This window comes from Acanthaster planci, unplaced genomic scaffold, assembly GCF_054643075.1.
Source record: "Acanthaster planci isolate LZ-2023a unplaced genomic scaffold, COTS_SCS Contig237, whole genome shotgun sequence".
Taxonomy (NCBI): domain Eukaryota; kingdom Metazoa; phylum Echinodermata; class Asteroidea; order Valvatida; family Acanthasteridae; genus Acanthaster; species Acanthaster planci.
In genome coordinates, this window is record NW_028257858.1 from 3,569 (window position 1) to 30,402 (window position 26,834).

The window sequence follows — 26,834 nt, forward strand, 5'->3', positions numbered from 1 at the left end:
GCGCGCACGACGAGACACTGTGTAGCGAGGAACACGATTTAACACACAACGAGTGCCCTCGCACATTGTGGATGACGTAATTAAAGCCACACTTTTTGACATTGCATGTGATTGTCATGACAGCATGATTGTGTCGCCGCAAGCAATGCCGTTCACCGACTGAAGACTGAGTTTCTACCCAGCTACCTCCGTGGTTTCTGAGACATTGAAATGAACGACACAAGTAAAGGACAGAAACGTATTCTGCAGAAGTATAGGCCGGAATACTCCCAGAAATTCCTGGTACTTTCGCCATTGAAACTTGGAGAACATCACGCACATTGTAACTTGTGTTTGACTGATTTTAGCATAAGCCACGGTGGACTGAGCGACGTTGAGGAACATGTCAACACAAAAAAGCACAAAACCACAGCCGATGCTACACGTGGAAGATCGCTGACCAGTTTCTTTGCTACTACATGTACTTCCAATGTGAGTGTAATCAGTGCTGAAGTGATGAAGACTGAATTTATTATTGAACACAGCCTATCACTTAGTGTTGCAGATCATTGCAGTAAACTGTTTTGAAAGATGTTCCCCTACTCACAGATTGCAAAGAAGTGTGCTTGTGGGTGTACAAAGACGTCTTACATTGTCGACACTCTTGGGAAAGACATGGTGGGAAAAATAGTGGACATAAATCAAAATTATTTTAAATATTAGCATTTTGCACAAGATTTGTTACTAATAACTGGTCATGAATCTTGAACAAAAATGCAACCAAAATGGCTCAGAATACACCAGAGAGTGCCTAAAACCCTGGAGCGGGCCCTGGACCCCGGCCGTAAGGGACTTCACACTATGTGCTTGTGATGTACACTTCACAAACACATAATAATTAGTAACCACATCAATAAAATTTTGATCATTCTGCATTTTTGTTCTTCAAAGTTGGCAGGTATCCTACTGTCCCTTATGTGGTCATGGTATACCATCCACAGACTTGCTCTTAAGTGATGACTGATCAAAAAAATCAAGGAGCTTAAGGAAACATAAAAAGTATGTGGCGGAATCACCCAGGAAATTGCAGGTCAGCCAAAAACTTCAAATTTACAGGCCACAGAGTTTCAGCCATCATTATCACAAGAGAGGCTACCAACCTCCATATTCCTAGCACCAGCCACAAGGGCACTCCAACCAGCGCCCTTACCGAGCCAAATACCATTAGCCTTTCAGGAAGAAATGAGACAGAAAACAAGTAGACAAATCTAATGGCCATGTCCTTCAAATGAGCCACCCTCCTCTTTATCCAAGTTACCAATGTGGCAAATAATTTGCAAGGTGGCGAGACTGGTTTGCATTCATTTGCTGATAACTGTGACAAAATAACTTCAGATAGCTGGGACTAGGTCAAATTGAATATGGCATTGACCTTAAATTCGACTCTGAATCCCAGCAGGCTTCCTTTCCACATAATATTGAATTTTGAGACATGAAAGAAGAGATTCCTGAAACTGGAATTGTGGTACTCTTAGAAAAAGAGGTTAGTGAAGAGACATAACATGGACCTGGGGATATCATCTTTAATATTTTTGTTAGGGAAAAACAAGACGGTGGTCAAAGACTCGTATTGAATTTAAAGCCCTTGAACAAGCAGACAGAATACTACCACTTCAAAATGGACACTTGGAAACAGTGTTAAATCTTATGAGAAGAGATGTCCTGCTTTGCATCAATTTATTCGAAAGATGCCTACTACTCCATCACATTGTGAGAACCTCACAGAACGTACTTAAAGTTCAGGTGGAAGGAAAACTATTTCAGTTTAAGGCAATGCCGAATGGGCTGTCACCAGCCCCCTGACCGTCGACAAAAGTTTTGAAAGCAGTTTTGTCCCATCTCAGGAAACATGGCCATACAAACATGGCCTATGTAGATGAACTTTTGTTACAAGGTGATGATGCGGAGCAGTACGCACAAAATGTTACCAATACCATTTCATCGGTTGACAATCCGGGATCTCAGTTAACCCTCGCAAGTCAGTCCTGGTACCAACCCAAAGCATAGAATTCTTGGGATGTATACAGTCACTATTAATGTGGCCGTGACAGTGAACAAAGCTATTAAACAAAGTCAAGAAACAGTGTCTGGACTGTTCAATTCTTCTCTGGACATTAATTAGCATTATAGATGTGGCACAATTGATTGGAAGCCTGGTGGCCATGGAGCCAGGTGTGCCTTATGCACCATTGCATTACAGAGCACTGGAAATTGACAGAAACGAGGCCATCAAATTATCAGGAGGCAATTATGAGTCCTCAGTGCAGTTGTCAAGCTTAGCACTATCTGACTTGCATTGGTGGGTGAGTAATGTACTGACAAGTTCTAGATCAATAGAAACTGGGAACCCCTGAATTCAGATGTCTCAAAGCTTGGTTGGGGAGGTATTTACAGTGGAAGACATACATGTACTGGGAGACTTTGGTTCAGTACAAAATGGGAACTGCACGTCAATGTATTGGAATTGATGGTAGCCTCTGTTACACTACAAGCATTTTGTAAAGACATGTTCAACAAACGTGTTCGCATAATGAGTGACAACTCAGCAACAGTATCGTGTATTAATAAACAGGGTAGCATTAAGGAAAGCTCCAACAAGGTCACGAGATATGATCATGTAGGCCCAAGAAAGATTCCTTACTCTGTCAGCAGCTTTCATTCCTGGGGCTTATAACACTGAAGTGGATACAGAATCACGCCATATAGAAATGGATGCTAAACAAGCCAGTTGTTCCAAAGTTCGGTCAGAAATTCAGACAGTTTGACTGTGACATGTTTACGTCCTGGTTGAATAAACAATTGGACACTTTCATGTCATGGCACCCAGAGCCGGATGCCTACATGTACATGGTTGATATGCTTACAATAGATCATCCTCCCAAGAAGAAGAGACCTACTGCTGCATCTACTGATAGAACATCCACACCCACTCTGGAACAGCACAAGACTACTGGCGTGCAGGCTATCTTGGAAAACTTGGAAAACCAAGGACTTTCTTGAAAACTACTGAAATATTGCACCAGTCATGGAAGAGTAGTATGAAGAAACAGTATAACACATATGTCACACAACTGATTTTTTTTTTGTAGTGGCAGGCAAATTGATCCATGCAACTATCTGTAAACACAGTTTTGGAATGTTGACACAGCTTTATGGAGAAAGACTGAGTTATAGTGCATTAAATACAGCAAAGCCAGCAGTGACTTGAATACATCTGCCATTTACATCCTCTGAGTCAGTGGGGAAACATCCACTGATTTTACAAAGGAGTGTTCCAAGAGACCAACAATACTGCATACTTCATCAGTTAGTGTGCGATGTTGGTTTATGTTTACATTACTGAGGCAATGGTCCCCTGCCAAGTATTTGTCACAGAAAGAAAGTTTTACTTTTAAGAAGACAGCCATGTTTGCTGTCATTGCTCTCAACAGAGAGGGGGAAATGGGTGTGAGTTTTGATACCAGAAACTTAGTATTGACTCGGAATAAGGTTGTTTTCCATATTGGAGACTTAAAACTAGAAATTCAAAACCTGGCTAACACACTATATCACAAGCTTGCTGGTTTTGGTAGTGATTTATTCCTTTGTCGTTGGGTCCATGATTTTCTTAACGACCATAGCCAAGTAGTCAGAGTGAACTCTTTGATTTCTAATTGTATCACCACGAATACCAAAGCCCTCAAGGGTGTGTGCTATCACCACTGTTACATTGATAGTACACGCATGATTGTGTACCCTCATTTGACGATTGTACAATTGTGAAATATGCTGATGATACAACTGTAATTGGGCTCATTAAAGGTAATGATGAACATAACTATCATAATTAAATTCAGGTTCTTACACAGTGGTGCTCTGGCAACAACTTGAACCTCAATGTTACTAAGACTTAAGGATATTATTGTTGATTTTCACTCAAGATGGAATGAAATTTTTCATATTACTATCAATGGAGCTGATGTACACATCGTAGATCACTTTAAATTCCTTGGTATTCATCTGTCAAGTAGTTTATGTTGGGATGCCAATGTGGAGTGATGCATTAGGATGGAGTGATTTCAAGTGATCAGTTGTATGTCATGATTCCTCACTTCATTTATTCATTACATTTGTGTTTTTATCTTTATCTATATATATAGGTATTTTAATTAAAGGAAAGACTATTTTCAATGTAAATGGTGAACTGTGATTCTGTGGAATTACTGTCTGTATAATTTTGTATGGTGAATTGTGATATTGTGAAACTTGAATTCTTTTTGGTTTGTGTATAGAGCATTTTGTATAGCTCTTATTTTTAATTAATATTGTGAACATATATTTTCACAAAAATATTTTTAATACGCATTTTTACATACATGTATTTTTAGCACGAGAGCCATTACAATTTCTGTTGTGTACACTATACGTAAATAGCAATAAGCAATGATGTTAAATACTGAGTTGTGGATAAGTGCCACCCAAATTCCAAATAACCAAGCAAAACCCACAAGTGGCACATAGAAGAAAAAGAATATACGGGCTTGGATAGAAAGTTTGTAACCAAACTTTAATGGCTTCAAAGAAGGCCTTAATTGTGGATGTGTGGACCCCATCATCAGCACAAAAAATACCTACCAGCAAAGTGCTACTTCTGTATTTGAGAAGAGATGGAAGTCCCATGGGGCCAAATGTGGAGAGTATAGCAGATACTGAATGAGGCAGAAGCCACAGCCGGTGACAGCAGCCATGATGGACTTCATGGTTTTATGAGAAGGGGTGTTATCCTGCTGGAGCAACTCACAACTTCTGTCAATTTTCCCAGTAACTTTCTTCTCGATAACTTCATGAAACTGCCTCAGCAAGTTGGCATGCTCCCTGTTGATGGTCTGGCCCCTTGCAAGGTAGTCCACAACCTTTACCCCCTTGGCATTCCAAAAAAATGCAGCCATCATGTTCCCAGCAAATAAAACAACATTCAGAGGAGGTGAGGACAGATGTTACCACTGTATGGACTGTTTCTTAATCTCTGATGCAAAGCGGTGGACTCAACACTCATCTTCAGTCAAAAAATTGTTCTATGAAATCAGCTGGATCTGCCTGCGAAATATGGAAAGTTTTCCTAGACATGGTAATGTTGATATGCTTTTAATCAAGGTTCAAAAGGCGTGGTATTTATCAGTTGGAAACCTTGAACATTCCACATTCTTTGGTGAGAATGTTCTCAACTCTCTCACTGCACAGTAGATCCCAGTGGTAGTAGCTGTGGAGGGAACAGTCGGTCCTCTATTGTCCATCTCCATTCCTTGCACTTGATCCGCATTTTCTGTATGGAGGCAGTTGAAGGCCAGTCAGACCTTTATACATCTTATGTATTCTTCCTCCCCCTTGAAATCTGTTTCTCACCTTTTCACGGTTGCAAATGAGGGAGCGTAATCCCTTAAAGCATCAACTGATGACAGCCTGGCAGGCCTACTAATTGTTCCCCATTTGGACAAAAAGTTGATACCTCTCAACTTCGAAGTCAGAATGCAGTTACTAAAGATGCTGTGAAGATGAATAAAATCTGTTAACTAGTCATCAGAAGAGCTGAATTAAATGCCTGCTAAGTTTTATCAATTTAGAAGCACTCAATCATAGTTACACTTGAAAGTTTGATCCAACCCTCCTTAGTTTTGATTTTTAATTTCTTGCTGTGTAAGATGGACTTGTTGGCCATATTTAAACAGTGAGGCAGACCATCACACACTTGAGCGGACAGGGACCAGTGCATTGGCAACTGAAATGTCACTATGCCAAACATTTTTTAAACCATGCTATGTTCATTAAAGCAGCATGATACATGTTATACTGTATGTACATTGTACATTTAAGATATTTTGTCAAACTCTGTAGGAATACTTCTTTGACACCTTTGTGTTGACTGGAGGTGAGGCTCCACCAAATGATCGCTGCTGCAGGGTGTGTGGGAAGGTAGGACACTTCCTCAAAGACTGCCCACATCGAAAAGGACACAAGGAGATACAACGGAGCAGAGAAAGAAATCAAGATTCAAAGAAGACCAGAAACAGAGAAATTAATAGAAACAAACCACAAAGAGAGCAAGGTGAGGTGACTTCAAATTAATGTTACCCATTTGGTATTTGTTAACTTGTGCAGTGCCAAAATTATTTAACTCTTCATTTTGATGAATTAAATGTTAGGTCAACAATGTCAAAATATCTGTAGCTCATCATTCTGACAACTTTATTTATTGCCTTACTGTTTGGTGATGAGGGAATAGCAGATGCAACAGTGAAACAATGCAGAAAGCAAGTATTGCTAGCATTGAATGCGGTCATTTAAAAGATGACTACCATTTCACCCCACTTAAGGGTAACACCAAGCATTTTGTTCATGATGCTTTCTTGCTTGCTTCATTCCGTTTACTAACATTAACCACAGCTGGTCTGAATCAAATATTTTTAAACGTCAAAGCATTCATTTTTTAAAAAAGTCGTGATTTTAGAATGAATTGCTTGGTAACTACATGTAATTAACATTGAACATTTAAATGCAATTTTGTCCTGTTTCACTTGATACCAGAAAAGTCATGCTTGATACTGATCATAGACAGCATGCATTTATGTCATAAAAACTCGCTTTTTCACAAGAAGCAGTCATTGGATGCTGTGTACATTTAGACTAACTCCAAGAAGGTGTGTTCAAATAACTATTTCTCAATATCTGATAACATCTTCAGATGAGGATAAGCAAAACTTGCCACAGTATAAAGTCACATGCCCCTCTTTCTCCGTTGTTGCCACGGTCCTCGCTAAATTTTCTGCTGCTTGAACCTCATGGACCAATCTGTCCCACAGGTCTGTCCCACTGTCATGAGGTTGAGTAAGAGTTTTAGAGATTACCCTGCAGGGTAAAAGATAACATGGACCGAGTTTTGCCAATCGTATGAACCCTTTCATGGAAGTTCCTTTACTCTGTCCCCTTCAGACCAACACATCCTTTTGAAATGTTCATCCTTCTATCTGTGAGACCTCTTTTAAAATTAGCCTAAACTGTGCGATGCAGCTGACATTTTCCCTTGAACAAAGCAAATTTTAGTATCACTATTTAAAATTGTTCCTTATCAGTCATGCATTTCTTTCTAATATCAAATTATAGGGTACAAAACATTTAATTGCTAAGAAATTCACTATGAAATCCTGGTTTGCATTCAGGGATGGCCTTTTTTTTTTTTAAATTGAAGCTGTTATTAAAAGTTTCTACGAAAATTCAGTGAGCCCCAGAAAAAAATGAAACCCGAAAGTAAAATTTAACTATAAAGTAAAAGATAACTATCAGAAACTGTCATTTTATGTATCAGATTAAAGCTTTAGAAGAAAAAAGGAAGAAACTCATTACACTCAGAGATGGATCAATTAATTATACAAACATATCCTTCTGAAATGAGCATCAGTTTCATTAGTCTAGAACTAGAAAAACAATCCCAAAGAAGTCAATAATCCAACAGTTATGTGATAGGATTTGAATTTAATGATGGCATACATTTGCAGCATTATCTGTGTAAACTTGCATTGGACAGAATAAATAAATGAGTTGTGTTACATAATTGCAAATATCTCCGCAAAGAAATAAGAGCTTCAAATAAAATGATGAAAATGCTATACATTTCAATTTGATACCCAAAACAACAATTTCTGACTTTTATTTTGGGAGAAAATAACATGTTTGTGAGATGTGTGTTGTCCCGGGGGGAGCCCTGTTTAACTTGAATCAGCCAACTATACACTAGTCCCTTAGTCCCGTTGGAGTCTTTATTTTGTTGTGAGATAATTGACAGTAGTGCACCTCGTCTGTATAGAGAAAACCATGCCCTTTCTCTTAGTTTTCTCGAGTCTCTCGATCAATCAGAATGCTGGATTTGCTGATTGACCGCCTGATTTGCATAATTTGAGGAGCCGACCCGTACCATGTCTAGTAGGGGTTTTCAATAAGTCAGGAATGTACTTATGATTAATTAAATTGTTCTTTTGAATTCTTTTATTTTGCTGTATAGGCCTACGTATTATAGTTTCAACTTTAATTAAGGAGTAGGAAGCAATAATCCCTACACAATAGACAGCCGAGTAATGAGAGGGATTATCCCTAGACAATGGACTGTGCCTAGTGGGTGAGCTGTGTCAGCGGACTATTGTGTTAATGTTTGCACTGTGTATGTTGGAAGTGAGCGTTGGTCTAACTTAACCTTTGGACACTAAATGAGATAGAGGGCGCCCACGTGCTAACGGTCTTGCGTTTAGCTTACTATGGCTACCAAGATTTGATCGATATTGGAAGAAAACTCTGTTGTCCCCAGCTGAATTTTTTCTCCTTCGAACCTAGAGTGTTTTACATCAGTTAACCTGTACATGTATATGTTTTGGGCTCTGGGAGAATTTTTAAAATTCTTTGAACGGATGTTTTACTGCGGTTTAATACCCTGTACATGAAGACGTTCTACAAATTCAGTCAGAGCGGAGCGTTACTGTTCTTTATCATGGAACCTCAGTGTAAAATACAGCATTAAATAAAATTAAGAATAGTGTTTCTTTTGTATACGGTTTTTCTCCAGGGCACGTTTATTCCCTTTGTGGTTTCAGATCTTTATGATAGTTGCCTCAAGCAAAGACTCTTTAGCAAAGATGTGCCTCTAAGCATAACGTCATGACGACATCATCAGCTGATTTTTTTATAAAATTTGAAATATTAAATTTTTCCCATAGGTTTTGTGCATGTTTTTCAACAGCTGGACTTTGTCACTTTTATCAATCTAACAGACTACATACTAGGTGCGCACTCTTAGTCCATCAGCCAAGATTTGTCTCAAAGCATAACGTCATGATGATGTCATCGGTAGATGACAAGTCACGTGACATTAATGATGCACTCTTTAATGCACTGTATCTTGTGACCCACATGACCCATTGGGTTCCAACTTTGCAGATATCCTGAAAGGGGAGGGCTTTAGACGAACATTGACCTCAAGTGATGATAATATCATCAGATGACCATGTCACGTGACATTATAGGTGCATTCATCAAAGCAGTATATTGTGAAGGACATGTCCGATTTGGTTCAAACCTTGTAGATATCTTGAAAAGGGAGTGCTTCAGAAGATCAATGTCCTGATGTCAACATTAATATTCTAGGTACAGCCAAGTATTTTATGTAAGTTTTTAAGCCAACTAGTCTGGAGAGCCCCTTGACAGGAATCTTTTTCTTTGGGGCAACAGAGAATCAATCAAGCATGGATGAATGCAAGAAGACAAAAGGAAAGGTTAAGAAAGCTGCAGGCTAAATAAAGGGAGAAGGGATAAAGGGGACTGCATGGAGGCATGGTTGAACAACAAAAGAATGTAAGGTGGGAAGAGATCAAAGAAAAAATACAATCAATGGAACTGGACTTAAAGTGGGGGTCCAGATCCATCCAGTGTATTTTGTCAGTTGTCACAAGGTTGTTCTCCTTCTGGATGCTGACATCAAGAAAGGTTGCCTGATGGAGGGAATATTCCAAATTGAACTTGCCCTGTAAATAAAGATGTCTAGACTGCCAGATGAAAAATACATCATCACTGTATCTCCACCAGATCCACGCTGAGGACCTGCGCCTTGGTGAGAGTCGGTGACTCGGTCACTCTATGCACTAAGCACTCCTGTGTGAATTGTACTAGTGCCAGTGCTTCCGCTGCACTGCCTGAGAGCAATGATGATGGTGCGTCTTCCACAATCTCAAAGTGGATTTTTTTTGTGATGCCATTAATTTGGCACCGCATGCTGGCAGCTTTAATAGGGCGTATAATGTTACCATTGTACAGTTTCAGCTTAGTCTTTGATGGCTCTGGAGACATGTCACTCAGCTGCCTGAAGTCTACCAGCTTCATGGTACTGCAGGTTGCACCGGAATCCAGCTGAAACTTGATGGGTTTTGTCTGCTCCTTTGTAGGTGTCTCCACTGCCAGCTCAACAAAGTATTGGTACTTGGGCTTTGACTGCACCGTGTATATGCCCTCATCACTGTCTCCATCATTTCCATAGATATGGTGGAGCTTTTCTCCAGCTTGCTGCTTCTTTCCTTTGGTTCTACTGCCACCTTTGCCAGATGACCGACAAACTTGGGCAAAGTGGTTTTGCCTTTGGTACTTGGAACAGGTTGTGCCAAAGGCAGAGCACTTGCCTTTGCTGTGTGACTTGCCACAGTATTTACAGTGGCTTTTTGGAGGCTTGCTTGGTTTTCCAGATTTTTGTGGCTGTTGCTTTTTTTTCACAAAGTGAGCTGTTTCAGCCTCCGCTGGATCCATTTGCTGTAAGTGGAGTGCTGCTTGTTCACTGCTCCGGCATGTGTCTATGGCTTTCTGCAATGTCAGTGAAGACTCCCGCAGCAGACGAGCCCGTATGCTGTTGTTTGCCACGCCAATGACCAGCCTATCTCTCAGCATTTCATCCAGAAGTGGCCCATAATTGCATGTGGTCGCCAACTTCCTGAGCCTATTCAGGAAAGTGTCAATGTTCTCCTTGGGTTCTTGTTTGCTTGAGTTGAACCTGAATCGTTCATACACCACATTGCGTTTTGGGTCAAAATGGGCACCCAGACTGGTCAGGATTTGCTGTGGTGACTTTCTCTGCTCTTCTGTTAGTGGCAGATTTTGATAGACTTCATAACACTCCTTCCCCATAACAGTCAGTAGTGTGGCTATTTGGACAGAAGCATCTTTTTTGTCGATTTCCGTGGCCACTGAATAGTTCTGCCAGCTTGCCTTGAAGAATTGCCAGTTGGAGACCTGGTCTACTTTCATGTCCATTTTGGCCGGTGGGGGAATGAGCGAGTGTGCCATGGTTTTGCGATATGTCCGTTACAGGCCTCCGTAGTTCAGAGGGCGACGAGGTCAGGGTGCGCTCGCCTTACTCGTGTACACGTACATGTATATGTACATGTGCTTGGTAATTGGTACAGTCTATCTGGCAATACGTGTAACGCTACTGCAAATGATGGCACAAGCCCCGCGAGAAATGCACAGTTTATCGGTCACTGTCACAGCCTACCTGGTGTGACATGGTTAAGTCTGCACTGCCGATGGATGCTCATTTATCCATTCTTTGGGATTTCCAGGAGTTTGGCCTTACTTGTTTGGTAAGGATGGGGGATTCGGCTAATTTCGGACACCATGTTAAGAAGACGGTGTGACTCCAGGAATAGCATTCACAGTGTGTGTTTTATTAATGCCTTGTGCTCCAGTGTTCTGACAGGGATATGGTAGCCGCATAATGCCACTCCATAATACACGTCAACTTTCAGGCGATTCGGACAAATTTTGCCTCAGACATGTACTCAAAATTCATTTTTCAGAATTTTTAACCTGTCAAGGGCACTTGATATTTACATGACGTCATATCTAGATGATCTGAAGAATGCTGTACCCCCATCGACTAACATAATTGAAAGCAAGTCGATACCTATTACCACTTTTAAACAATAAGCTATTAACAATTCACTTTGATGACATTTGAATACTGCTGTACAATGAAAATGTTGCCTTGAAAACGTGTACAAAGTCAATGGGCTGAAACAAATATTGAAAAATCAAGAATAAATCGTTAGATGACATCATCATGACATCATATTTCGAGGACCATCTGTGCTTAAGGGTCCTTCATTGGTACAAGTTTGATGACACACTGTCATCATTCTTAATGACTGAGTGGTTCTGAACTTTGGCTTAGGATTGCTATGAGAAGAAAAGAGAAATCAGGTTCAATTTTCTCTTTTGTTCAATTACAAATATACCGGAGAGTTAAAATATCAACTAATATTTCATAAAACTAAAAAGTTCAAAAAGGAATCATGTGACAAGAATTTAAAGGTGCAGTTTTTCTCCATAGGTTTTGTGCACGTTTTTCTGATGTCCAAGACTAAGACAGTCATATTTAGTCGTTCAATCAGAGAGGGTGTCGGACAAAAATGGTCACCGCGACGTCATTGGGGGTCACGTGACATGAGATTAAAGTTGCCGTCTTTCTCCATAGGTTTTCTACTCGTTTTTCACAATGCACTTTAACAAATCTGTTCTGAACTTCTACTATGAGAACGAAAGAGAAATCAGGAAATTTTCCCTTTCTTTCAATTACAGTTACACCCAAGGGTCAAAATAGCAAGTAATATTTGATCCACTTTTTCTAGTCTTTGGCATTGTACCTCCCCAAACAGTCACTACATATGCAAGTTTCCCTAGTGCCTTTCCTTCCGTTGTAAATAAAGTATTACTTTGTCTATATTTTGTGTTATTTTCTTCATTTTTCTTGTATGTGCACACTACACGTGGTTACCGTCAGTACTGCGAGGTACTACGCCTGTGCCTACCCTACTGATAAATCATAGGCCTTATGCGGTTCAATTCAGGTGGTGCTGTAGGATCTCTCATACTCCCTTGTCTTCTCCATCTACCAGGACGGGGAAGAGGCCTTGTGGTCATCCAGGGATTTCCAGCCATAATCTGGCCAGGTCCCTGGTTCGTTCATTCAGTAATGCAAGGTACTACGCCCTGTATACCCTACTGATAAATCAGAGGCCTTTCCCGCTTGAATTCAGGGTGTTGCTGTAGGATCTGTCATACTCCCTTGTCTTCTCCATCTACCAAGACAAGGAAAAGGCCTTATGGTCATCCAGGGGGTTCCAGCCTTGATTTGGCTATGTTCGGCCCCGCGGAGCTGACGGAGAAGCTCTGTGGTTGACTGTTGAATACCTGAGCAGGGATACCACCAGGATGTGGCAAGGACCCTGTCTCCTTGGTTAATCACTGGCTTGGTGAGCCAGCCGGGACTCCCGAGAAAGTGCCCCATCAAACATCTCCTGGGCCGGCTCTACTATCATCGTGAAGTACTGCACACCATTCGCCTGCCATGGCCCAAAGAAAGCCATGCAGTGTTCCACCAGCATTCCCCCGGCGATGCCGAAGAGCACCACCCGCTGTCTAACATCGGCCAAGAAGACTACTGTGCCAGTGGCCACCTTTCGTACCTCCTTTCGCCCAGATACTGAACTCACTGTTGAGGGCTCCCCATGAGTGCTAGGGCCCGCCCTGCCTGGTGTGTTTCGAAACCATGTCACCCCAGCACCTGCTAATTCTTTGGGTTCTACAGAGCCCACTGGGCTTTTACGCCACCAGGGCTTCAACCCACTATAGTCCATTAGTGGCTCTGGCTTTCAACTGGGCATCACCAGGTAATTGGACCTCATTTCTCCTGGTCCCTCTCCCCAGAACTCTGCAGTTCCTGCTGACCTCACCGGAAATGCTCCCCAGGTGTTCCGCCTCCTGCTGCCCCATTTGCCACCTCTGTCGCCGGGTCAGCCACCCGGCATGCACAAACAGCTCTGATCATCATGAGCCTACTCCTGAGCTGTGAATATCAGCCTTCCTGTTCATCAATGAAGCCCTGACTTCCATTGATAGACCACCGACGGCCTCCACTGCCCTGGACCAGTTCCTGATAAACCAGCCCCTTCTGCCCTCTTCGGTCGTGAGCCATAATGGCACCGCACGGGGTTTCACACTGGAGTCATACCAGCCCGGGCTTTCCCCGTCGGAGCAGGACGTTCCCCATGGGACCCACCCATGGTTTGGAGCGTGGCATGGCTCTATCTCCGACCGTGCAACCCTCACTTCATCAGAGGGTTGCCACCGAGCACTTGAAACATGGTCTTGCCATCAACCGCTCTGCCGGAAGAGGACACCAACCACGGCTCTTTCAAATGCCACACAGCACAACTGGAATCTTCGGGCCAATGTTTCAAAAACTCGCCTGCTTGATCGTTCATGCAAGGAGATATTCTAGTCTCTAGCCAGAATTTGGCATGCACCAGAGTCTGCTCCAGTTGACAGTCCTCCGTTTGACCATCCATCAATTTATAGGGCACATTTGGCTCTGACTATAACACAGCCTTGCTTCAGTCCAAGCAGGTGACCATGTCTTTTGTTGAAAATGACACCAATTCAACAGATGTCCTCACCCCAATGACATGTTCCAGTTTCTTGGTTCTCCGTCAGCCTCGCTTTTCGAGCAATAAAGCAAGACACCGGTCACACCCGTGCCAGTTGACTGACCACTCTATATCTTGGGCCTTTGCCTTCAGATAATCTCACTACGAGGTCCCAGATGTGAAGTAGATTAAATATCTTCACCTTACTGGACCGCTCCCTTTTTGTTATCTGGAGGGCAACACACCATGTGTGTCTCCTCGTCGCCTGCCCTACATCCTAAGCCTTCTGAAAGAACATCTCTGAGACAGTTACAATGGAACACTGTTATAAGGTCCTTGGGACTTTACAAGTAACCTTATAGAAAACGAACAACCAGGAACCCCCTCCCCCCAAAAATTTTCCTTGTAATCAGTCCTCAACATTAGGGGTTGTCCGATTGCCCGGGATGAGTAATTTTTTTCGGGCAAGTAAAAATTAAGTACAATTGCCCAATGGACAGGTACTTTTTCTCGAAATAAAAGTGTCTGTTTTTGGTTGCCAAGAATAGCAGTCAGTGTTGTAGTCGAGACCACTTAAGACCTTCACAAGACCACACAAGACCTCCGAATTCAAACACAAGCTATTCAAATGAACTGCAACAAAAGCATTCCTTTGTCATTGTTCACCCCGTTACTTGTGACTGGTCTTGTGCATGGTCTTGTGTCTGGTCTTGCGTCTGGTCTTGTGACAGTGTCAACAACAACACTGATAGCAGTCATCATATTTACCTTTGATTGATTTTTTCCTCTTCACAAAAGCTGATAAAAAAGTAAACAGCTAGGCCTGTGTCAGTATGGGGTGTACAATGATTTTTGCATTGTTACGTACATTACATTATACATGTACATGTCTACATGTACATGTATAAAGCACGCTTTAAATTTAGCCGGGCACCTTTCCACACACGGGAAAATACATGCACAAACACACTGTAAAATACCCTTGTGTCTGGGTACCAAACATCATTGGTTATTGTACGTATGTCGTGGAGGAGCTTTGACAGCCGGAAGCTCGAAGACAGTTTTATGTGACTTGGTACTTGTGTGTGTGTGTACTTTCTGCATATGACACTAGGCAAAATCGTCGAGTGGTTAAGAAATAGCTGTTGTCCGAACTTGTATGAATGATGCATCAGAGTCCTGCACACTCTACGTCTGAATGTATGCAACAGTTGGGGTGATGAATATTCATGTGTATTGCTGGCGTAGCAATTTCATCAATGGTGATTTGTTGAAGGAAGAACTTGTCCGTGTACCGTACTTCCTGCTATGCAGTCATGCACGCTTGCCGTGTGCACGTGTAGTCTTAGTAAGTAGTGATTTGTTGAAAGTTGTAGTTTACTTTTATTTGTATACTCTGCATGCAATGAGTCAAAACATGGCAGCTGTAGGTTAAAAAAAGACAGTGAATTATCAGTGATTATTTCGGCACAATTTCAGTTGACAATACTGAATCCCATCCCAAAGAAAAGTACAAGGCCAAACAAAAAAGGGGTTTGTTTCATCGTGGTCAACTCAATTTGAAGGCCTGAAGGATACACCAAGTGGAATGCAGTGTTCGAACTGCCAGTCATTACCCGTAGTAGCGGATGAAGAATCCATTTTTTCATGGGATGTACCTCCTACCGAATTGACAATATTAGAGGCCACTGGACATCCCAAGCTAACATGCGTGCAGCAAAGACTTTGAAGTCAATAGCCTCATGACAAGGAAGGGGTGATGTAGAGGGCCCAATGGATAGGCACATTCAGGAACATGGCAAGCATGTTAGTCCTCCAATATGTCTTAAGTAAGCCATACTTCGTCTATAAACAAGAAATGCCCTTTACTGCCTATTCAAACTTGCTTAAACTACAAGCAAAGAATGGATCTGATGTATGGCCAATCCTGTCTTTTAGATCAGACCAAGCATGCAGGAGGTGTGTTAAATAATTAGTTTGCAGTTATGCAATGAATTTGTACAGTTTTGATTTGAAAAAGGTATACAACTTGCAACTTTTAAAACCGTGACCATGAAGTTTCATGTTCTTGACTATAGCATAGCATTATTTCAGTCAAAGCAAAGTCACCGTGTCTTTGGTTGAAGATAACACCAATTTTATCGGCGTCCTCGCCGCCTATGACATATTCCAGATTCACGATCCTCCATCAGCCTCCCTTCCAGAGGAAGGCACCGACCACGCCCGTGCCAGTCAACCGACAGCCCCACGTCTTGAGATACTTCTTGCTATGGGGCTCCCATTCGCGAAGTTGGCTCTTCGCCTTAGCGGACTGCTCCTGGAGCAGTCCCGGGCAACATCTCCTTGTCGCCTTCCCTTTATCTAGGGCCTTCAAGCAGAACGTCTTGGAGACATCTGCTCTGTTGAACACAGTGGGACATTGTTATAACAGGGTCCTTGGAACTTTACAAGTTCCTTATGTTATCAGTTATGGAAAATACAAATGCGACCTAGCTAGCCTCCAAGATACATGTATCTACTGCATGGGCATCCATACGTAATCCACTCGGTAGCACTTTCCGAACCAACTTCCCGGATTGTTGCCCTGGTAAATACGCCATCAGATGCGGACCCCCCCCCCAAAAAAAAATCCTGAGGCTCCGTCAAAGCCTTCTGGAGCTACTCTGGCTACCACCGGTAGGCCCGCCCAGGCCACGGGGAAGTGAGTCCACGCTTTATCTGATGATCTCTAATGACCGCCACAAGTCTAAACCTACCGGCATTCGAGACTACGGTACCAGGCACCAAGATAACAAACAAATAACATTTCCAGGCAGTCTTCCTATCTTTTTCAGTTCTGTCACGGTAAATTTGTCATCATGACGCCGACCTACTACTGCAGAGGCAGTCTGCATCCCCAGACATCAGAACCTAACATTTTTCAAGCCATTTTGATTTGTACACACCCCTTGACACCCCGTTATCCCGGGGTTCCCCAAGGGGCCCTGCAGGAGAATTTTACGAATCTATTTTCACTGCGTCTCTCGACGTACAATCCTGCGATCAGCAGAACAACCGTTTTGTGGCCCCACTTATGTGTCGCCATGTGAGCACAGGTATTCTACTGTGCAGCCCAACCATAATGCACAGTGCACACTGTTCAAAACATGTTCGCTTCAAAGTGGGCTAGTCCAAAAATCTGTTTACTTTAACTGTTACGAGGTCTGTCAGTAGTAGGTCTGCTGTGAGTCACCCATTTTGTTGGAATAGTTTCGCGGGCTTTCTCTTCCGATATAAATGCTCAGCATGATCGAAACGAAGAGAGAGAATTCTGCTAGACCCTATTCTTTTCTGAAATGAATGCATGTACTTTGTTAGTGCTTAACCTGATTTCGGACATCGAAATGGTTTTGTTTTGTTTTTTGTCTGCGGAGATTTTCTTTGAGCGTAAATTACTCGCAGTTTCATCCAGTTAAGGTTAACATGTATTTTTCACAGAGAGAGTTGCTCCGTCGCAAACGTCATGCGGCCTGACTCCTCTACGCCAGCCATTTATTTTTCACTCATGGGTGAAAATGATCAAAGTTTCCCATCGCAGTCGGGACGCCGGCGGCCACACTGGGTACGGAACACTGCTTACCTTCAATTGGACATGAATGTCTTCGACACCCTTCTGCATATTCAGGTGTTATACACTGCTGCTAAAGACAACTTATGCATAGCAAGCCTTTTTGTTAGGAACTCCTTGCTCGATAAAGACTGACACCAACTTTATCTAGGTTACATGGAGTCTTTGTCTCGGTCTCTGACCTATTTCTTCTCCTCTTATCGAGGTTATTCCTTTGATGAGAAAAGATAGTTTTCCTTCCTGCCCAGACCTCACTACAGTCATGCAAAAGACTCTGAATGATAGTGTCATCTCTGTCTTTGAGTATGTCTTGCGGCTTTCTTGCCTCTTTTTTTTCACATTGCCAACCAAATTAATGGAAAGGACAAGGGATCATGCAGTTAACCTACAGACGATCCACATGTTAGGGTCCAATGACGTAATGGTGGACACACTCTCCCGAGGATGATAGAGCAGCCTTACATCAATCTCTTCGCTTCCTCACTATTAACTTCCCACAATCTTCTTCTTTGGCGGGACTCTCTAGCAGCCATGGCCGCATGGGACGTCATCTGCCCACCTTTCAAATATGTGACAGCAGATTTTAGCATTGTTTTACGTGCGTCGATAGTCAGGCTTTGGCTCCAGCTAACCCTCCTGCGAGTGCTATAACAGACTTCCTTGTGTACATGTACTGCTTTCACTTGGAGCTACAAGTACTGTATCTACAGGTCAGCCCTAGCTGCCATACACATTGGTTTCAAAATCGGTAACTGCCCTTAACAACATGACATTCCATCACCTCTTTTGTGATATGCTTATCCACTGTTCCGTTGTTGGGAAATAGGTCTGGTCATAAGGCCTAAGCTAGGTTCTGGAGATACTTTCCGGTACTTCTTTGAACCCTAAATGACGACTGCCTTACACACACCTGTGTCAGGTTGGCCTTTCTCCTGAAAATGGTTAAGTCCTGAGGAGGCAGCAAACTATTGGCTCTCCCCATTGCCAAAGGCTGTCTGTGTATGGAGCCACATGATGTTCACCTCATTCCTTCGATCGGTTTTCTCACTAAGGATCAGACTCCCTCACCCGATCTGTCTCATATCTTTACACTCTCCGCCTCCTCACATCCTGGGGATGATGCGGATAAACTTTGGGGGCCTGTTCATGTCCTGAAGTGGTACCTGACTAAAAGGATAGCTTGAAAGGGACAATATTAACCCCATCGCTTATCACTTTCATGAGAACACACCGTTCAGCGGTGTCAGTTCACTATTGCCTGCTGGACGGCTTCGGCCATTAGATTTGCTAATCCAGTCTGGCCTTAAGCTCTGATGAACATAGTCATTATTACATCAGGGTTCATGACGTACGAGCAGGATCTGGATCTTTGTCTTACTCTCAAGATGTTGCCATTGCAGACTTTTGCAAAACTGCCTGTTGGAAGTCTCCTTCTACCTCCTGCAACTTGAGGGATGTCCTGCAAATTGACATCGCAAATGGCAGGATCATCCTGCTGTCCGCAGCGCAGAGGTCAAAGGGACCTCCTGAAGGACAGACAAGAAGTCGTTGTGAAGTTCCTTTACCATTTCTCAAATTTATACCTTCCTCTTTATACTTAATAATAATACTTTATAATATATAACGTTTATAGGTAAAAGTGTATTCTCGCCATTAGATGTGTCATCGCCAAACTCCCCCCACCTAGACTGGTGCTACTCTGCATATGTAGTGACTGTTTGGGTAGGTAGAGTGCCGTAGACTCCTTCCCCACATTAAGTGTGGTTGGGTCTACTAGATAATACCTACCCAAACAGTCCTCTCCCGCCCGTCCTCCCCACCCTGGCTCCGACCTTTTGAGCTGCTTTCAAAAAGGATGATCATGGCAGTGAGGCCACGCTGCATTGTGAGAGGTCAGGGTGCACCACAGGTGATCAAATCTTTTCAGCGAATGAATAATACATGCATGGTAAATTTGCATATGTAGTGACTGTTTGGGTGGGTATTCTCTAGTAGACCCAACCCACACTTAATGTGGGGAAGGAATTTATGCACATGTAAATGCATTTAGAAATTGTGATGTCATCCCAAGTACCAAATGCAAAGCAGTGTGGAAGAAAAAATCTATCTACATGTATGTTGTTCAGGGGCCACTGTTGTTGCTGATGGGTGTTTTATCAACCATTTAAAAATGAACTCTGAATGGTCCTTATAGTCTATTTAGAGAGTCAAAACTATTTGAAAATCTTCCGAACAGTGACCTTGGCTAAGAAGACAGTGTGGAGACACCAAAGAGGGACTTTGAAATAAATTTTCAATTTGATAATTCCGATATGGCCAGTTATTGAGAGAAAACAAAACTAACCTTTGTTATTATCCTTAAATGGGGCAGAGGCTTCGCAATCAAATTACGGAATAAGCAGAAGTAAAGCGCACATTTAACAGAGCCTGTTATGAAAAGACTTGCTTTTACTGAGATACTGCTTCCTTCTATTCTGGTTTTCAGTTCTCAAAATAGCTGAAATGATTTGGATTACCTAGTGAAAATAAACTCCATGGTACATTGGGTATTAAACAATTATGTTTGTCTTTTTTTTAGCTAAAAATGATGTAAATCCTTCACCAAACATACAAGCAGCAGTTCCCAAACAGAGTGCCACAGTTATGACAGCAGGAGACAGAAAGAACACAGCAGCAGCATCTTGCATGGTTTCAGAAAATGCAGATGACAGGAAAAGATCTCAAAATGTAACAACAGTGATGAAACCTGAAGTGACTGAAGAATTTGCTAAAGTAACTGCTGTTCAGACCACTGTGGATTATTCGCAGGTATGTATTTTCCTGCAGTATATTAAATTTTTTTCATCAGCAAAAGCATGTAGGTGTTCATAATGATTAGGTGTTCATAAACATCTGGTAACATGTTACCATTCTTTGCTGTAAAGAGCTTTGCTTGCGAACGGACAAAAGTTGATGGTATAAGAACTATGTACAAAATGAATGGAATTTATAAGAAGATGATTAGAAGATCAGATATAACCAAGGGTTTTAGTTCAAGGTGGACTAGATAAGTTTGTTTCTGAGCTACCTAAACTTGGAAAAATTAATTCTCAGCCCATATATTTATCTTTTCCTTTCAAACGGGATGACACCATTAGAAGATCAGATATAACCAAGGGTTTTAGTTCAAGGTGGAGTAGATAAGTTTGTTTATGAGCTACCTAAACTTAGAAAAATTAATTCCCAACCCAAATATTTATCTTTTCCTTTCAAATGGGATGACACCATTTTATATTGCATTGTTCAGCTTGAAAATAACTGGCGCAATCGGTATCTTGTCCAATCCAAGTTTTCAGATGTTCTCATGGTTTAGCATTCTCATGGCCAACATCAGTGGAGGAATGATTTTCAAAGTGTGGGAGGGCAGTTGTTAGACCATCAGGCATCTGCCATATTAATAGGCCAATCCATTAAGCTCCACCCCATTATAGGACCTGCTGAAATGGGGGGCCCCCTAGTTGAAACAGTGGGTGGCCACTGGTCCCCCTGCCCCACTTCCGACACCAGTGATTTCTGATAGTTGAGCTTTTTCCTGGCATGTCTTGAATTCTTTCTTCATGGTATTATAACTTTGGAAGGTCAGTTACAAAGTGATGTGCAGACCAAGCTTACCATAAACTTAAAAAAAGTGCTAGTCCTAAGGAATTAATGCAAAATCAAGCATTTGAAAAGTTGCTTTAGATTTGACATTTCCAATGGCATTGAAGCATCATCATATTCATTGTTATTCCAAGTAATTCCACATTATATCACCAATATTATTTTACAAACTAGTTTGCGGAGAGACTTGACACTAATGGCTTCTGCCACCTCTCATAGCACAAGTAATTTCTCGGAAAGAGGGAACCAGTTGGGCGAACAAGAATATAGATACAGTGTATTCATTGCAGTCCATGGCTTTGCTTTCAGTAGCTTTCCAAACTGCAGTGACATTGTGAGTCTTTTATGTGTGCTATTGTTTCCCCTCAGTTTTTGTTTTTCTATAAGTTCCTTGTTCTAAATAAAGTTTAACCCACTTACTTTGGGAACATTTTTGGATTGGCCATGTTTGTAAATTTTTTTTTTCTTTTGAGTGAGCTTATTTAAATTAAAAAAAAGGAACACGTCAGTAGTGTTGCTTGGCTTCCTGCTCCTCTTTTATTCAAGAATGCCTTTTCCAAGGTAGTTTATTTTTCACAAAATGGAACCTTTCAAAAGCATTGATTTGGCCCACTGTGTTGGCTATATATTTAAATTTGTTATTTCTTGAGCTGGATTAGCATAATTACCAAGAGCTAAAAGGCTTAAAGTGTAGCTGCAATGAGTTTTCTTAGACACAAATACTCTTCTTCACTGTATGGAAACTCTTCTACATTCCTGTTTGGTGAAATTCATTCAAAGGGCCCTTCTTTAAACACTTAAAGTTATTCCTGCTTTCCTGGAAAACTGAGGGCACTGTTGCTGTGAAGTCATCAAGAGAAGACATAGTTCAGTGCATAGGTTTTTCTGTTCAGATTGGAAATCCAAAATTTGAGAAAGGGATTGATTGGTATCTTTTCATACTGCCATGCATATTGCTATGCACATAAACAACAATGAATCAGCAAAGAAGAGAAAATTGAGTCCACTCAAATGGACAAAAATGCAAGACTTACAAACTAATGTAACATTCAGGTTTTCTTCCTAAGATGACATCACAGTTTTTCTCTTGAATATGGAAATACTCGTTGCACAAAAACCAAAATTGCCGTAAAATACCCTTTGAAATAGTCAATCAAAAAGTTGGAAATAAGGTTAATTGAAACACACGGGTACACTTTGAAAGTTTGTATGAAAACATATTGATTACAGCTACCCTTAAAATACTGCAAACAATATATCTTACTCCTCAAAGGGGAATTTTTGAAATATTGGTGCTGTGAAGAGACTTAACAGTAAACCAGAAATCCATTTTTGGCCTGCAGGGTCATGGCTTGCGGAAGGAGAATAGTATTGGAGATAATTGGGAACTGCATCTAAAGGAAAAGAAACGGCAAAAGACACCGCATGTAGATCAGAGCAGAATGTCTAAACCACACAGTGGAAACAGCAAGGGACTCGTCCACGTAACTAGTTCCAATACAGTTCCAGTGAATGCTAAAAATGTATTGAGTAGTTGTGTTGCTTCAGCTGATTCAGAACAAAAACCAGTGAGTTATTCTTCATTACAGAATGAGCATGTGAAGGTTGAGCAACCATTAGCACAGACAACAACTTCTCTATTACATAAAGCACTGCTGGAACCAAAGATTCTTGATAGGCAGTCATTTCAAGATATACAAAGACAGCAGCAGCAGTATCTTCAAAATGCAAGGCAACAGCTTGTTCATCAATCACAATCTTTTCCATCCTGCCAGTCTGCCCTGTCTATAGTCAGTACGTCCTCAAAGAATGCACATTTGGTTCAAGGTAGCCCACTTTCTTATGAACAGCCAGACTGCCATCAAGAGCATTCACATCAGCGGCAACAACTTCCACAGCACAAGGTTCAGCAAGTGTTACCACAAGAAGAACAGCATCAAAGAATTCATAGTGTAAGCCGATCACTTCTTATATTTTTGTAATTTTGAAGAGTGTATTGTCCAGTGAACCAGAATTGTCCAGATGTATGTGAGATTTGCCTTTCATACATGTAGCAGTACAAGATGTGGCAATAAAGAAATGAAGACTTAATAAACATAGCCTTCAGTTGTTCAAAGAATGAGATAGGACTTATAGTACGGCAGCATACCAAATTTGGGGCACACATAGCTTGATGCATTCCCTCAACATTTAGATATTAAGGCACTCATGATATTACCCAGGTGAGATGTGGCTGCCATATTCCGTAACGGCTGCCATCAAAATGACCACTAAAGTTATTTTAAAATTACTAAGGGCTCAGACGCTATTGGGAAAAAAGTCTGAGGGTATTCTGACCACTGGTTCTTTTGAGTTGATAGATTTGTTATGATGTATTGTGTGGACTGCATCTTAAAATACTTGTTTCAAAATAATCTTTGGGAGTTGGGTTGGCAAGGTAGTTCTTTCTTCGCCTTTCACCTCTGTGGCCCATGTTCAATCTCCGGTTCGGTCCACATGTGGATAGGGTTTTCAGTCCCTACCTGACTTCTGTGGATTTTATCCAGAAAAATTTCCTTTCTGGTGTTTTCCTCCCACCTCTAAAACTGTAACTTATTGCCTTTTCTCTACAGATGCGAGTGGTTGTAGGTCATTTTTTGGCTGCCCAATGCACCCTTAAATGCCATCAGCTCAACCACATTTAAATGTTTGCATTGTACTATGTGTAATGTCTTAATTGTACAGTGCATTTGAACACATCTATGTGAAATTTACACTTTAACAAAACATTATGAATTTTTAAATTTTCCTTGTTTTCACATTCTTCTTGACATGTCTCCTTAACTAAAGGTTTTACAAAATTCTTCTCGCAAGACCTTGGGTTGCCTGTGTGTAGGTAGCCTTTTTCAAGATGGGTTATGGTACTTTTTTGTCGAAGGGAGATAATACGGCCTTATGCATGGGACCCACGGCAAACAAGCTACCATGTTTTATCCCAGTGCTTCAACCTGCATACAGTACAATTACTGTAGCAATGTACAGTAAAGTGTATGTACTGCAGTTCATTTACGAACATACACGTGTACATGCTGTACAGGGCCTGTCGAGTAGAAAGCCAACCACTTATTGGGTCTGTAGCAGTGTCTTTCTTTAATTTTCTTCCAGTTTTGCAAGATTGTTTTTTTGGGGGGAGGATAATCAGGTATGCAGGGTATGAATATCAACTACTAGTCTTAAGCCCATCATATAAAACAAGCTTTCAAAGAATATGAATGATTCATTTTAATGGACCAATTACGAGCTCTTGAATAACATGACATGTACATGTAAATCATGCATATAGCTAGCAACAAGGTGTCCAGTCGCAAAATGAGTATGAGGGTGATATTCGTAACTTAACATTTATTGTGTTTACAGGTATTTCATTCAATGAAATGTGGGAAATGGCAACCCAATCATGACAACAGTAGGATGAAGAATTGTGGAGCCCTCAGTACAGGAGTACAAACTGAGCATTCAAAGACTTTCACCCTTGGTGATAGTCTATTATTACAGGGTTACTTCACAGAAGGTACAACAGTCTGTTAATTAAACATGACCAATGTCCCGCACTGACCATTGGAGAGCTGTTTTCACTTGTACTCTTTTAACTGTAGTGAGTTTTGCTGGCTTGGTCAAAAACCATTAAGACATTGGGTTATGGACTGGAGCCCAGGCAATGTATGGGTGAGTGTGGGTAGTGAGTATTGATGCACAGCATTTGGAAAAGGCATGCATATATATACACACACCGATGGGCTATACCATCGTGAACAGGTGTACACACCGTATATTCTGTTGGCCAGATTTGCACAATATCTTGGTCTAGGCTTATATGTGGGATGTTTGGAGATTTTTGAGAATCAAAATGCATCATTTTTTTAATGTTGTAAAATTTTTACTTTTGCTCAGAACTTTGATTTTTTGGCATGATTTTTAACGCGACATGTTTTAGCACATATATGGGAAGGCAACATGCCAAGGACATTTTAATTTCAGAGCTTAGAAATGCGAATATGTTCTGTTTCAAACAGACGTGGAACGTCTCAAGTTTTTTAAATATTATGAAATTAATTTTGAAATTGCAGTGTAGTGCTGTCTATCACAAAACGAAAAGGACAAGTCAAGGAAATCATGACCAAAAACCTGGGTTTAACAAGGGTTCACAGTGTGAGTAAAATAGACACAAGAATGAAGTAATGGCTGTACAAGGTTTGTAATGTAAACATGTTTTTGTGGAAGTTATTTACTTGGTCTGTTTTAATTTTCTTTGTTTTGTGGTTTTAGTTTTGTTTTTTACATCACATCCCATATTTAGGGAGGACAGTGCATTAAAAATTGAAATCACTAGGTATGAACCAGAGTAGCATCTCCAAAGTAACCTTGGAACTATACAGTTGCAGCAAACCCTTTAATGTATATGTACATGCATACATAATGTTCTTTTTACATAAAACCAATGGCTCAACAGAGGAGACACAGAGTCCTCATGGGAAAAGTTCTTGATTTAGAGTCTTGGAATTGTAGCATTAGTGTCAGATGACCAGTGGGGGCACTAGCACGGATCCACACAAAAGCCGTGTGGTGGGCCCTTGCTGGTTAGCCTGGGAGACCCGTTGCTGTGGTGCCGGTGTAGAAGTGTTTTCTAGGTTACATTGTTTTGGGTGGGGTTTGGCGTTTATGCCAGACAGGAGTAACAGTGTGAAAATAAACGGCTGAGAGTCACAAAAACCTTAGCAGAAGTCTTCATAATGTCTTTCATCAGCTCGAGAAAGACCCATAGAGGAGGTTCATGTCACATTGGTGGCAGCGGCGGCACGCTGACGGAGAAGACAGGTGAATTTTTCTCTCTTTTTTTCTGGCATGTACAACCGAGTCAAGTTCGTCTGACATCCAACTCGCCAATCAGCAGGGATGTGGTCTGGAATAGGGCCTCAGAAATTGTGGGTCTTCCTGGTGGACAGGGGAAAATGCCGTTTATCACTTTCGATGAACTCAAGTATTTTTTCAAGGGCCAGCTCAGTGAAAAGACACTGATGAACCGGACTCTTTTTTTCAAGGATGTTGGCCAAGAGAGTTTTACTCTGGAAGATGTGGGCAGGAAGGGAGTAGTGAAAGTGAGAGAGGTCAGATGGTGAGTGTCATACCATGCATGGTCTGCACCAACATGGTACGTGCAGTAGACTGTGAGAAGAAGCAGAGTTATGTTCTAGTGGGAACATTATCGAGTTGCACCTTTCAGTGCAGCAGGAGTAGGGCTTAGTTTTGGGACACTCAATGATGTTATTGTCAGTTCACCTAATGTCAGGGCCCACAGGGAACCGCCCCGTGGTAAAGATGGCAGCACAGCAGCTGTGGGTGTTGTTGCAGGGGGCGGGGCTTCATCTTGAGAGTCCACTCCTTTCCCATACTACAGCAAGTGCCATGGGGAACTGCCCCATGCTAACGATGGCTACATAGTCAAGCTGTGCGTGCTGTTGCAATGTGGCCGGGGCTTCATCATGGGACTCCCCACATTTTCACTCTACAACTACAAGTGCTAG

At 41.6% G+C, this 26,834-nt stretch overlaps 1 protein-coding gene across 1 annotated transcript; it reads left to right on the forward strand.

Annotated features, from left to right (window-relative positions):
• Positions 1-26,834, forward strand: LOC147794980 (uncharacterized). The gene is made up of 7 exons (XM_087132372.1): positions 1-5,146; positions 5,911-6,121; positions 20,213-20,442; positions 22,617-22,757; positions 23,124-23,225; positions 26,352-26,425; positions 26,708-26,834. The coding sequence occupies exons 1-7, from the start codon at positions 5,048-5,050 to the stop codon at positions 26,832-26,834; spliced, it is 984 nt and encodes a 327-aa protein (XP_086988498.1). The 5' UTR covers positions 1-5,047.

Excerpts from the sequence above, each read along its gene's own strand:
- LOC147794980 (XM_087132372.1), top strand. The coding sequence starts at position 5,048 with ATGCAAAGCGGTGGACTCAACACTCATCTTCAGTCAAAAAATTGTTCT. Across the intron at positions 22,758-23,123 it reads ACAGCAAGGGACTCGTCCAC|CCAGACTGCCATCAAGAGCA; the intron begins GTAACTAGTTCC and ends TCTTATGAACAG. Across the intron at positions 23,226-26,351 it reads AGCATCAAAGAATTCATAGT|GATGTTGGCCAAGAGAGTTT; the intron begins GTAAGCCGATCA and ends CTTTTTTTCAAG.